The 15,241-nt window shown below is 38.7% G+C and overlaps 1 protein-coding gene across 1 annotated transcript in view; it reads left to right on the top strand.

Moving 5' to 3' along the window:
• Mdy (diacylglycerol O-acyltransferase) overlaps positions 1-15,241 on the top strand; it is a 198,487-nt gene that overhangs the window by 121,852 nt on the left and 61,394 nt on the right. Inside the window, exon 6 of the mRNA XM_076792046.1 lies at positions 6,488-6,643. Within this exon, the coding sequence (XP_076648161.1) occupies positions 6,488-6,643 (156 nt within the window). The remainder of the gene's footprint in view (positions 1-6,487; positions 6,644-15,241) is intronic.

Genomic DNA, 15,241 nt, shown 5'->3' with positions numbered 1-15,241 from the left:
TTTTGAAGGTTATTAAGTTTTTGTTGGTAGATAAAGTATTAAACTGGAAATAAAAAGTCATTGTGATTTTTTAAATTATAATGGGGTCTTCATTTTAGTGTTAATTTGTGCGTGAATAAAGTTTACAAGTGCACTTGCAAGAATATAAATTGCATTTCTTTTCTTCTGTTATTTGCTTCTATTGGCAACATTATTGTGTCCAGATATTCTTGAGGGTTTAATTTTACAAGGAAAAAAGGATTATTTCATGTATATTTAAGAGAAAACCGATTTAAGAAAGTCGGATGTGTAGCAGGCAGAGAGTACAATTTTTCTGGAACGTCTGACCATAGCTCGATATTACTCCTTGTAATGGTACGCTACCTGAATATATTGAAGATTTTATTATGCATCCCTTGTAATATTTACTTATCTTTCTGCGTTGGACTATTTCATACATGCTATACTCTTTTTCCACGGTTCTGAATTTTTTAATACAGTTTATTAAAAATCCATAAAATTTTCTATCCAACATTAATCATCTGATATTGTGACAATTAATTCACTTGACGGTAAATCGGTATTCACTTTCTCGACCCTTTTATAAAACAATTTCACAATTCAGAACAGTATAAAACAGGTCTGATGTATAAAAATGGTCTCTATTGGGTACAATTGCCAACGTAAGTGGAATAATCGACCACTGATCGGACAATATCCTCAAGCGTCTAAAATCAATATCGTCGTCGAACTAACAGTATAATTCAAACTTTTAGATACTCTCTGACACAAAGAATCACAGCCGGCGAAAATCACGAAGATTCATTACTTTGTCGCGGCAATTAAAATTCTATTTCACTGAAAAGTTTCGCCGAGTCGTAGAGTCGCTCCGATAATATTTCTCTTCGGAACTCTTTTCCTTATACCGTCGTCTTCGTGGCAGATAATTGAAAAAGTACTGGGAAACTGTTATGTTCCCATTCCGTTTAAAAACCTGGCACTGATACACGCCGATTCCAGGGAAAATACGTTTCTTCCCGGTTACTATTGTTCTTCAATACAAAACTGCCGCGTTACGAGCCTCGCAGTGTAAAACGATATCATTACAAAGGACGTCGGCGTTCCTGTAACGTTTTCCCCGTGTCGTACATTCAATCAGATCATTTTACCTTTACCGTTGGCTCAATTCTAACGAATTCTACGTTTTCATTTGACAACCAGTAACGGACCATCTGTTCGACAGAGGGAGAGAGAGAGATAGAGAAAAAGAGAGAGAGAGAGGGGGGGGGTGTTTAATGCGCTCCAATGAGTTAAGCCACGAGATCGCATCACGCATTTTCCTAATTAATTAAACATTCGCTCGACGTTGATGTTACCTACCGCGCTACGCGATCTTATTTCGTTCGCCGGAAACGTTTACCGGCGTTATTTACATGCAAATAAAAGAGTCGTTTGGATGAATATTTATTGGAATCGTTGCTCGAAATTATGAAGGCAGCTTTCCGCGTAAGTTTCACGTCGGATGACTCTCTTGGCAAAGTGTTTAGGGCAAACGCAATTGAACTAATAATTTCTCGGTCGTAAACGGGAAATGCATCTTCCCTTTTTGTTGACTTTGCGTTTCAATATTGCAACAGAGGAAATTACTGCGGGGCTTATAATCACAAGGAGTCTCCGACGGTTTGCGAAAATATCCTGCGACAGTAATGACAGACGGTAATGATATTGCATGATATTTCATTCTCTGTAGGGATTTTATTACGTTCATAAGCTTACATAAGTAATATTTTATTTCTGAAACGGTGCGAAGCCGTCTCCTTAATACCCTCTTTAGTTCTGTTATTAGGTATTACTTTCTTTCATTTATAATGAATAGACTGCGGGGCTTTATGGATTTACGACAAAAATGGGCGGGCGAAATTTCAAACAGTAAAAGGATTAAAAGAATGTAAGAACATACATATGTTGTTTCTAACTTACCAAAGTTATTAAATCAAGAAGGAAATTTTTATATGATTTTCGTCTGTTACAATTGATGAATAAAATTTTTATTTTACATACAAATCCGCATGCGTCATACTCGATCTATAAGCACAGTTACCATCCAACCACTGTCCAACGCCTATCGTGCGATGATCCTGTACTAATTTTGGGATATTATAATAGCTCGGTAACCCAAAATCAGCGGTCCAAAATTTTGTCTCGCTAATCAGGGACGTGTGTGGGTTCGTCGATCACGGGAATCTCGGCACGCCAGGATGGCAGTCGCGATTTAATTAAGATAGGGGCAATCCAGGGCGGAAGAAGTCGGTCGGATTCGATGGAAATATCGGGAAATATGGAGGTTATGCCGAGCTTGGGTTCGTCACCGTGGTGCGCCATTAGCTGGCGGCCGTAACCAGCGGCGCATAATAATAACTGACATTCTTAAGATCGTGATGCAAATACCCCGGCGATAATTAAACAGGCTTGGGCCCGATGAAACGCTCGGATGGGAAAGAAACGTGTTGCCACGCGAATCATCCGGTCAGGAAAGCGAAGCCTGGCAAAACTACCGAGCCCAAAACTGATGTATATTCCTACATATATAATAACAGGATCAAATTTAGTCAGATTTCACAGGATTTTTCGGGTAACGTGTACTTGAAAAAAGTAGTATAGTAGAAAATTAATGAAGAAAATATTCTTATAACTCCACGAATTTTAAAAGAAAAAGTCAGAAATTCACCATTCTGACGGGCGTGGTAGTTATAGTGTTAACGTATATAACTCATGTAATTTTGATGATTGAAAAAGTAACATATGTTCTTGAAATACCGATAAATTTGCGTGCAAAATCCCGATGCAAAAGATTTAACTTTTCCTGAAAAAGTTCTTAAAAATTGATGAAAAAGTCTTTTGAATGACGAAGAGAAATAGCTGCCACGTCCTAACGAATCAAGATATTTAGCTCAATTTTTCAACAAACAACGTGCAATGAGACGTATATATATATATTGATTTTTTAATGAAACGTAATTTTACATATAGAAAAAACAACAGTTGAATTTCTGTAATTTTCCAACCGTTCAAAGGCAGCCCCTTAATCATTACGAGCCGCCGCTTGGCTCGTGGAAAAAAATTAATTCCCCTGCGGGCCGGACGGAGGTTGCTCTCTCGCGCGAATGCTTAGTATCGTGTTTTATAAACCCTTTAATTGCCGGGTTCGGACACGTACCGCGTAACACGCCGCCCCGTTTTCATTTATGCGGACGTATCCACTGTCACGTTCCCGGAGGCGTGCGAAATTGCGATGATTAAAATGTGCTCGGCCGGCGTGCATCAGCATGCCGCTCTCCATCTCGCCTCTCCACCCTTTTCTTTCGGTGTTTTTCATTTACCCGGAAGGAATACGGGGCCGCGGATAACGAACACCGAGCCCCGCGGAATTTGTTTAATTGAACCCGCGAGAAATACGCTTCCCCAACGAAGCTTCGCCTGCTATCTCCTCTCTCTCTCTCTCTCTCTCTCTCTCTCTCTCTCTCTCTCTCTCTCTCTCTCTCTCTCTCTTTTACTCTCGCCTCGATTTTCTTCATTCAGCCATGTTTGTCGATTTTTTCGGCCTGCGATCGTAACTTTTAACGGGGGCCACTGCGTTAGGGTTTTACTGATATGGAGGATGTAGGGTCGCCAGACTTTTTACTGCCTTTGTGGACCAAGGAGGTTTTATCGCCGTGCGTGAGGAAATTATTTCTTTCCTGTTATTGCCGCGAAAATATGTCCCGCGGATTTTACGGCTGAAAGGATTTCTTTTATTTCTTTTGTTTCTTTTTTGCTTCTTCGTGATGCACGGATTTTCGGTGCACCGTGATGAAACGCTGTCGATGACGGCCACAGGAATTACATGGTAATTGCATTTGCATTTATAATCCCGGTGGGTACGTGTGTCGCTGCCAAACGTGTTTATAAACAGTTTGCGCGGATCAGATAAAGAGTTGCTGGCTGTTTGCTCTGATATTATTGCTGTTGTCCACTGGTAATATTTTTAGAGTAAATATAACTGGTTGGGTAGCTGGGCGAGGTATAAACAATACAATTTAAACATTGTCAACGATTTAATTTACTTTATAGGCGAGGAGCTTTCATTGCAAAATTAGAAAGCTTCCCACACGGTATTTAAAAAATACTCTTTTATTTATCGTAGTATTTGTAGTAAATTTCAACGAAAGCAAGCTATGTATTTTTATTGTAGTTTACCAGGTACACTAAAATTTTAATTTTCGAGGTATAGGCACGTTACAAAATTGAGAATTAAATTAGTCAGTTTACCAAAAGTTTAAATTTCATCAAAATGTTACTGCATGTGAAGTGGAAATCATACTTTCATCTTTTTAGTTCGTCCGATATGGTCGTGCTTCAACTTTCGCAGAATACATCACAAACATTGAAAAATTAAAATAGAAAGTTTATTAAAAGTTTAAATTTTATGAAAATGTTGCTGTTTGCAAGTGAAGCGAAGATTCGCTCCACGTTTTCATGCTTTCAGTTCACCCGGTATATAGTCATGCTTCAACTTTCGCGGAATACGTGGCAACATTGAGAATGAAAATAAAAAGTTCGGTAATAATATGACTTCGGTAAAAATTTCTGCAAGTGAATCTGCCTGGCCATAATTATTTCCAGCGAGATTAAAATGCAACTTTGGTTAAACGCATCCTGACAGATATATTTCAGCGTATTCTTCGAAACGCGTATTCGCAGGAGCCGTGGTCGTACATCATCGTCATGTCTACCCACCAGCACACTTCTCTTGTTCCCACTGGTGAATAGAATCCGCTGGCAAACTTCGGTACGCATTGTATACGCGATGGCTATTATCAGGATAGATGTTCGAGGCACCTGATCAGTAGCCTTGAGAGATGTTGCGGGAGTCGGAGGGCTACGGGATACACTTGTCTTGCTAACTAGATGAACTTTGGTAGTTAGAAAACTGTAATGTACACGAATACTCGCCGGGAACGGATTAATCCGAGTTTAACGAGGCTTAACTAGCTCGTGCATTACCGAAACGAAATTTACGAAGTTTAAGTGATTGGTTAGAGATATCCAGTTATGGTTTCAATTCCAAACATATAGTTAGCCTCGTCGAGCCCGGGAAAGTTCGAGCTTTCAGTCATTCGTGATCTTGCGACGTTCACGGATTATTACATCGGGAACGGAAATGTCAAGGTTTGAAACCGTGATTGATCTCCGTTCTTGACCTCCTTGGATCTTATTGTTGATTACTAAAAAAATCAACATCATTTGACGTACTATTATACTAATTCATTCTTAATCTATATCAGTAATTCTATAATTTAATAACATACTTTTTAGGTTATAGAATGTATAAATTTTCTTATTAGATAAAACAATAAAGTGCGAAGCCCTCTAACACCTTAGCTCTTATAGATTCTAAAAAAAATTAACCCTTTGCACTCGAAGCCATTTTCACTCTAAAACGAAACATTTCTTCCGACCTAGAATATTTCCCTTCTATATATATTTTTTCATGCTATACATACGAAAATGGTGCAATTCACTCGTACAGTACTGAAATGTTTAGTAATTTATTAAATACAAACAAATTTAATAATGTAAACAATATTTTGAATAATGATACAGGAATTTTTAGTGGCGTCTTACAGTCGCCATTCGAGTTCTAAGGGTTAAGATCATGTGCCATATTATTACGCAAACTAATTTTCAATCTAGATAAGTAATTCTATAATTTTAAGTATTAATACTAATTAAAAATATTTTTTAGGCTATTGAGTGAAATAAGATGAGCAAAAATGCAAGTAAAAATCGCGATGAAATTAACTGCTCGAACTCTTCCAAATGGAGACCATGACAGCTGGATAGTTAACATTAATGTGATGCGATAAACTTGTTTACTGCTACTGTTTCTGTCCAGACCTAATACAATTAAGCGAGAGCTCCAGTTTATGGTGTCTCGAGGCTGAATTAGAGAACAGAAGGGGCAGTTTTTATCTAGGTGTCTCTACTCCTAATAAAAGAAATTAGAGAATCATTATGAACTTGGGTCGCATCAACGCAATATCGTGTTCGCGAGGAAGGTTGAAAATGATCGGAGTAAAAACTGGGTGCTCGAGCTCAGGCTGATGGAAAACAAAATGGCCCGGAAGTGGTGGTGTGAGAGGGGCGGGGTTGGGGGGAGAAGGATTTTTCGTAGAATCAACGTAACAGATAAGGGCCACGGGGAGGGTGCATGCATGGTTCGCCTAGGTCGGCCAGGTACCCATTAGGCCGAGATCAAGGCGACATTCTCGTTACCAGCGTCATTATCAACCATTCGTGATCTAAACAGATACACTTTGACGAGAGATTATCGCGAGCTCTGTAGGATCGCGACAGGTAGGAAGCAGACGTTAGTCTCGAAGGACAACCTGCCACAATAGTTCGCCGCGTTGCATACACGCACGCATCAAACCTATACTCACACGGAATTAATTCCCGGTTGTTGCAGTCGGCGCAATGTTCGTGTGTATGCTGTACGCGGTCCTGTTCCTGAAGCTCTGGTCGTACGTCCAAGTGAACATGTGGTGTCGGCTGAGCAGTCGAAGAAAGGCAACGAGCCAGGGCAGAATGCGACGCCAGTCTCTGTCGTACAACAATTTGCAGGGTAAGTAGACAACGTTTCTACGTTAATACTCCCGCACACCCAACACCGCGCGTTCCATTACGACGATGCGGTTCGGCCATGTTTGCTGCGCGCGCGCGCGCGCTCGCGAAAACGTACATTGTCGTCCATATGCATTTGGACAATCTGGATTTGCGCCACTATTTATTTTCCATCGTGATTATTGCGCGAATTGTTACGCGAACAGTAGAAAATATCAATTCTTTGTTCAGTTCTAGATGCACAAGTTCAAACTACAAGTACAAGAATCTACATTAACAAGTACTAGAAATGCATTAATAGCCTTCTGAATGCCTGTATCATCAACAAGGAAAACAATCTCTATTTTCAATAATAATGCCGAAACAGTCAGATTATATTTCTTAATTTTGTCGTTCATGCTTGAAATTATTCTTGCCGAAGAACATTTTACCGAGAAAAGAACGGTTAAATTTCATCTTGGCAACCCAGAAATTTTTAATTTTTCACTATATAATCTTGTACATCTTGACGAGAGAACGCGCAAAATCGAAGTTTTATGGCGAGGAACTAACTTGGCTCAAAAGTTATGCGTGTTTAACGTTAAGCAACTTTCCGTTCGCGCTGCAAGTAACTGCAAGTTTGTGTCTAAACAGATGTGACCTCTTAGTCGATCGACGCGTCGCCGAAACGAAAAGCCTAGTGTCAGTCCTCGTGGACTGACACCGCCTAAACGGAAAGTTTGATGTCGGTCTTCTGAGACCAACGTAGAGCTCAACGTGTCAAGCGTTTCTGACAGGTAGAGGCGTCGCCATGTTGGTGTGCATTTTTGACAAAAATGGTTGTAATTAGAGACAGTAAAAAGATTAATATTACTACCAACCTTCTAAAATAATTGAAGATGCAAAGAAATTCTTAGGTGGCTTCTGTTACTTGCAATTGATGCAGATCATTTTCATTTTATTTTATTTTATAAAAATTCGTTGTCTTATTGTAACCATTATAATTATAAATTTTTATGCAGGCACGAGTGGAAATATATTGAAGTAAAACAACAGAGAAACAAGAGAAATTTTGCAACGTTTACAGAGTTTGATTAAATTATATTCCCAGGAGTGTGTGAAACTACGCTCATTGAATTCATGGAATGAAAGTCAGTTTTCACCATGCTTTATTTACTGCATTCGAATTCCATTTAAATTATACGATACAAACTGCACACGTTGACGCGAGGCAGATGCGATAAATATTGTTTCATTGGGATGATTTGGTTAGCATATCCGTATTTTTTCTATTTCACGGCAACGGTGTAAATGTCGGAATACTTACACGCGTTCGGAGCGCACCGGTTCGTTTCAGTTCCGTTTCGATCACGCCGATTTATCGTGGCCGAATGCGCGTTATTTCCCAAACGAGTGTAACGACCAAGCGAATATTTTCGATCTACACGCATTACGCATTCCCTTTACATCGTTTCGTGCTTGAACGCATCGTTCTCTAATTTCACGCGAGCCCTGAAAAGCGCACGGAAACGGCATGCCAGTTTGCCGACCGACGTTTTCCGTGACATGGACACGATTTTTATGAATTTTTTTCGACGAATTCGAGTTTCCACGGTGAAAGAATATTCGAAGCTCCCGGACGGTTTAGCAACATTTACTGTTAGCCGAACGTAAGGTGCACTTGAATTTCATACAGCAGCGGACAAAAATATTCGAATACCCTTTAAAGACGGATAACTGTTTTCAAATTCGACGAAACTACTTGAATCTTTTGGAGATGATAGAACGATTAGTTTACTAGGTAATGTATAAAATCAATTATTTAGAAATTACTCTATTGATCGAAATTACGAAGAAAAAAGTAAACGCCACGATTTTTGACTTTCTTAACTTTGCCTATAACTCAAAACATGCTTTTTGTAGATCTAAGGAAGTCATATACATGTACAACGTTTCATCGAAATCGACTGACGCATAAAAAAGCTATAGTCATTGAAAGATGTAAAAATCTCAGAATTTTCGCCATTTTTCATTATTTATAGCTGATAGCAAAGTTAATCGATTGTAACGAAATCTCGTACATGTGTATAACTTACTGAGATTTGCGAGAAGCATGTCTCAAATTTTTGTTATAGACATTGATAAAAAAAAATTAAAAATCGTAGCGTTTATTTTTTTCTTTGCAATTCCGACCAATAGTAATTTTTACATAATCGTTTTTATAAAAAATTCAAGTCGCTTCGTCCAATTTGAAACAATTTATTCATTCTAAAAGGTGTCCAAATATTTTTGTTTCCCGCTGTATGTACAGGTTTTAACAGTGGCTCTATTCTACAATAACAACCATTGTTCCTCAACTGAAAATGTCACGTCGTTCTATTCCTGTTTATGAATTAAATTCGTATGAAATTCTCTTCCCAATGGTCGCATTAAATTCTATCAAATATTGTGTTTCACAGACTTTTCACAATCCGGAGATTAAAGTTCAAGTCTCAGAAATTATAGAGAGAAATGCATTAAGAGATTTAGATAAAGACAGTTCTTTAGGTTCGAAATATTCAAAAGAAATTTTATTTCAACGACTATCTGCTTCTGTGCTAAAAAGAATGATAAAATAAACATTAAGGCGACGCACAGTGGTCTAAAAGCGCCAGAACATGGCCAAAATAGGAAGGAGTACTTCAATTTAGTTCAAAATTGATACTCATAGGTTTCTCAGGTCGCTGATTATAAATCTGATGTTAAAATTACAAAAAACAAAATGGCGGATTCAATATGGCGGATGCGTAACCAAAAAAATTATTGGACTTTCTTGAAAATTAGTATTCAAATATTTTTCGGACCGGCGAATATGAATCTGATGTCAAAATTACAAACAACAAAAATTAAATTCTTAGATCAAGACTTTACTGTAATTCTAATTATGAAGTGAAGAAGATAGTTAAGTTTAAAAATGATGTCGAGACTTCGTAACCCGAAGACAGAACGTGAGAAATGACTGATATCGACAGAGCTAAAGTACATCTAATTCCATGCACTCGTCGTAATATAAATAATTGATCGAGAGCAGGATCAACTTCCGCCAACTTGGGAGTTCCATAACATGCACGTATCTGCATAATTGAGTCAACATAAAAGCAAGTTTCTGCACTTGTCTCGCGTCGACCACACTTTCGTGATTTAATAAAACCGTTTCCTATTATTGTTTGATCTGCTTTCTGATATATATTTGGAAGAAGCCCGGAGGATCCTACATAAAATATTTTCCATCGATCGATTATCGCGGCGGTACCTTCAGGCTGCCAACAATTAATCCGAAAGGCGAACAGCGCAACAGAAAACGTGTCCGGCACCGATTCCTTGGAGTCGGGCTCGATTTATCGGAACACGGGGGGCGTTTAATAAATTTATTCTAGCTGGACGAGAAGGCAGACCGTAAATATTCGTCACGCGTCCTGGACTCTGACACGAATATACCCGTCCTGCGTTGCACACGTAGATACACGTACAGGTAGTCTAAAATCCACTTGCCTCTGACCGAAGTAGTGATGGGATTTAAAATGACTAGAATCGTTTTGGATTCGGAGCTTGCGAGATTTAATGTGAACTGTGAGCTTGTGCAGCAATACCAACAAAATTGCAATGCACTGTTTCAATCATTTTACGAAGGCTTGGAAAATTTGGATACTTTAAGTAACGTGGTTGGCTTAAACGAAATACAAAACGAGAGGCGCGTTTAATAATTTTGAAACATCTGAACGTCGAGGGACTCTTGAAAAATTAGAGTGTCTGAAGAACCGTCAAAATATCAAAAGTCTTGTAACAGTTAGAACACCGAGAGAGGAGTTCCACGGTTTATTATTCTAGATAGTCTTGAACGAAAAATTAAATTATTGGGAAAGCCCTCAAATTTTGAGAACTTGATGAAATTTAGACAGCATACAAAATCTTGAAAGGAAGTAGAGCACAAGTTTTAAAAGCCTTGATGTTTTGAAACTGTCAGGAAAAATGAAGAGTCCGGGAAATCTTGAAAGCTTAGAGAGTCTATACCCTAGAAAATGTCGACGGTTTAAAAAATCTATATATTCTAGAAAGTCTTGAGAGAGAAGATTTAAAAAGTTCTAGAAAACTATGTAAATTGGCTATCCCAAAATCATTACAAAATTTCTATTTGCTATTAGTAGATCAGTGAAATTGTCCAATTCAATTACAAGAAACAAAAACGAGGTAAAAATGCATTTCCCCTTCTAACACTTTTAATAAGCTGAATACAATACAACAATATCATTCAATTCTTCTGTCGTTACAAGTTCGTATTTGGCCAATGGACATTCAGTTTTAAGGTCAATATTTTTTTTCCAAAGGAACCCTAGGTCGCAAATGAACCGTTCTCTTGGAAAACGATTTGAAAGTTCCCTAAACTATTTTATTCCACATGTGTACAGGTTGTCCCAGTATTGTGTTATGATTTCTTGATTTCTAATATTACCTGTTTTCTCCATCTATTTTCGTCGTCAGGAAATATTTTAAATACTATTTAACGCGAGTTTCAATTATTTTGTTTTAGATTATCAAAATAAAAATATTTTATTTACGGATATGCTATTGCTTAGTTAAAACAGTATTTTATTTGATTTGTAAAACAACGATTATTTAAAATAGTGTTTGCAATATTTTTCTCCAAAATTTTACCAAGCTCTGTTTGAAGACTCGTATTCTTGATTTGTCTTACTTATATAGAAGATAATGACGAGGTCCGATCAGTAAGGCATTTGTTCGCTTCTGAAAGTGCATATACAGTGTTCGGGGTGACCGCAACGGGTGAACACATCCCCATCCCCTCTGTTCCCCATGAACACGTAGCCACAGTGGAAGAGACGAATAATTTCCACCCAATTTAAACTCCCGATCAGTCTCGCCTCTGTTTCCGGGTATTGGATACTGGCCTGCTGGTATATCGATTATTCAGACCCAGTGAAGTCAAATTATACTGGCGACCTTTTCTCCGATAAACTCGCCGTGTTGAATATTAACCCCTTTCTCTTCCTATCTCCACACCCCAAGTCTTCGACTGTGTGCTCCCCCTTCTCGGGTCTCTCGAGGAACGAGCAGTACGAGGACCGTATGTATCATTTTGACGCGTTATGGCCCTCTCTTGTGCACTGGAAATCTGTTACAACGCCTATGGTTCCTTGGAGTCGCTTTAAAGGAGCCTCAAGAGGTGTCGAAAGCACTCCGAGAAAAATCATGCGGCACACTCGGACTCTACAATTCACACAATTGCTCCCAATTTTCGAACTTTACCGTCTCACGGATACGTACAAACATTTTCCATAATTCACCTACCCTTACAAATATGCACTCTAAAACACATACTTAGCGTCAGAATTTTTGGACCTATGTATTCATAATTTACACACCCTTTGAAGCACACATTTCCAAATTCACCCACAGACTTATCTGTGAAACTAAAAGAATTTTTGGGGATCTTCTAGCCTCACAATTCATGGGTTTACTGGCACAAAAATTAATTTTGCATAATTTACACAACCTTTTGAAGCGCACATTTCGGAATTCACACACAGACATAACTGTAGAACTGAAAGAATTTTTGGGGATTTTCTATCTTGACAATTCACGGGTCTAGAACACACCCTTAACGATTCAAAGGTTTGTGAACCTCGAAATTAATTTTGCATAATTTATATACCCTCAGAAATGCTTCGAAGAATTTGGACACCAATAATTTCTCTATCGTAGCATTCTCAATTTCTACGATTCGATTCCCAAAGTATAATATTGGAATGGAAGAAAATAGACCAATAGATTTCGAAAATTCTGCCACATTTTCAGAGGATCAGCGATCGCGTTTATTTAACAAATTGTTTGTTCTTTCATGCTGAAATTTTCGCGAGTGGATTGTGGCGGTGTGTCTTAATATTTTTAGCGTTTCTCTTGTTCCGCTTTAATTCCCGGCCGGAGAAACGCGGGTCGCGGCAATGTATCTTGGTGTCCTCAGCATTCCTCTTATTCTACTTTAATTCCCGGGGCTGGAAAACCGACGCAGAATCCTAAGCGCTCGATGACAGTGCACAGACTGCTCCCCGGGCTGGGTACACACAGCCGCCAACGGTGGCTGTTTGCAAATTCGGTTCGAGTCCATTTCGTCGTATCAGAGGGCCCCTCGTTTCCTGAGTTCTTGTTCACGGTCGGGGCTCGTTAATCAATGCCAAGATAATGCGGGAGGAAGACATAATGGGGTATGCATGCGAATGGTGCATCGCGGGAGCTGATACCTTTCCCGGAAGTCCCCGGGAACAGATGTTGAGGGATGGTCGAACCGTAAGTATCGCGAGGCGGGATAATGTAGTCATTCAAACGACCGGGAGACTCCCCGGCTCACGTTGACCGAAACGAGGCTTGGTTTCAACTCTTGAATACGCGAACGCTTCCACGATACCGGAACACAAGAGATCGGAGACTAATATCTGCCTCGTACCGAATAATTAACAATTTACTGCTCGAAACTGTCACGCGAAATCTGCGGCGGCGCGTCGCAGATAAGTAATTGCACCGGGGACGCTCGAAACTTGATAGTGCACCTCAATGCACACATTTTTACTTAGATGCTGTTTTTATTCAACGAAGTAATTTCAGAGTCGATGCATCGATATCCTTAATATTGTTCGCGGCTAAACTGTACCTCAGGAAGCCAGAAATTTTTAACTTTTTAAAATGTAATTCTGTAGATTTTGACGAGAAAATGTATATTTACAACTTTTTTTTTATTTGTGTGTTCGGGAAAGATATTTCCTCTCAAAGATCGATGCTCTACGTTATTAGCATTACCGCGTGCATGTGGTGCCATTTAGCGGGTCCTCTTGTCAAGCGACGCGCGACGGTCACTACGTACCAACATGGCGGTATAGGTTAGGGTTAGCAATCCTAGGATTGAAATTTGGATTTTCGGCATTTTCTTCACAAAATCGACAGGATTACATAAAAAAGGGTTAAAAATGTCTGGTTTCCTCAGGTAAAGTTTAACCGTATTTGCTGTAAAACCTAACCCGGACATTAGAATACACATTTTTAGCATTGGCATAAACGTTTGTTACATGTTTTTTCCTTGTTTTTCAAAAATGTATAAATGCATAAAGACCAGCAGTCTAGTCATAAATAAACTATAGATTTTTTTTTTAAACTTTAGATTTTTATATGAGATGTGAATTTCTTGAAGCAGCTTAAAAAAACGATAGTTGGATTGAAATTTATTTCTTTTCTTATGAATTCTAGTAAATTCCTATTTTGAATCCTATGTAGTAGTAGTCATGTTTTATTAATGTCTTTTGTTTTTAGTAAGTCACAAATTAAATACTGGTGTCCTCAAACTCTTCATACACATTTTCCATCTGATGCTTGCCACCGCCATAATTTTCCTCGAATGCATAAAATCTGCAGTCTAGCGACCATATTTTACGTGGCTCGATTGTCGACTGTGGATTGCACTATCTGGAACATGTACGCGAGTCTGTGATCGATAGGGATCGATAGGTTCGTTTGATTGATGGGGGATAGGTTTCCTAATTCCCGTTCATGATCCGAAGTAATCATATCCGTCGCGATCTGCTATGTAATTTCCGTGGTCTCCGAAAAAGCGCAACGTATTATTGTATCCAACGACAACGACGACATTGACTTCTCTGTTGCGGAAATTAGTCACGCATAGTGCTCCATTCCTCGAAACAATTTCGTGATGTTATTTTGTGTCGGTGTTTCGGTCGTACGGCAAATCAGGGCTCAAACTCAGCCGCGTTACTTTCAATAAGCAATTTCCTTTAATGTCTCTCTTAGCAAATAGAGAAAGTCTTTTCAGTCCGGACCCGGTCACGAACGAGTCTGTCGATTCTACAAAAATGAGCACACCGTACGAAAATAATGCCGCGTGTCGACTTGAGAACGAGAATATATGTTGAGAGAAAGGAAATCTCGATTGAACATCCCGAGAGGAGAAATCGCTAGTCGAGGGCAATCCAAAGTAGCTGTCGCATCCATTTTCCAGAGCAAAACTTATAAGTGTTGGTCCTCGACGGAAACTTAACCGTATTCGACTAAAATTTTATTCGAAATTTACTCTCGTTGGCATAGCGAAATAACAGATAAATAATCGGATAAATAATTTCAAAATTTTTATTTTAAATTAATAGTGGTATTTAATTTATTTCTAGTATTTTAAAAAATTATTCTGACTCGCACAGGCAGTTCATCTTCCTACAGTTATCATCCAAATAAAAAATGCCTGTTGCCGTAGTCTTCACTTGAGAATTCACATGAGGAAACTCTCGAGTGTTCACTTTTCAGATTAGAAAAGACCATTGTTGATCTTCGTGCAAAATAAAAATTGTCTATGCCAATTACAAGAAGAACGTGTCAAATAAAAATTTATTTCTCTGAATAATTTTGTTAGCTTTAAAATAATACCTAGTGTTCTGAAATCCCTCTGATGGTTTTACTATTTCGAATTATGTCTATCTATTTTCGTTGCAAATACATACAATCATCAGTGTAGATAATTAGATAGTTGATTCCAGATCTCTGACTTTTAGAAGGGGCACCATTTTCG

Source organism: Halictus rubicundus, chromosome 1, assembly GCF_050948215.1.
Source record: "Halictus rubicundus isolate RS-2024b chromosome 1, iyHalRubi1_principal, whole genome shotgun sequence".
Taxonomy (NCBI): domain Eukaryota; kingdom Metazoa; phylum Arthropoda; class Insecta; order Hymenoptera; family Halictidae; genus Halictus; species Halictus rubicundus.
Note: the sequence above shows the minus strand (reverse complement) of the source record. Positions and strands in the feature narration are given on the sequence as shown.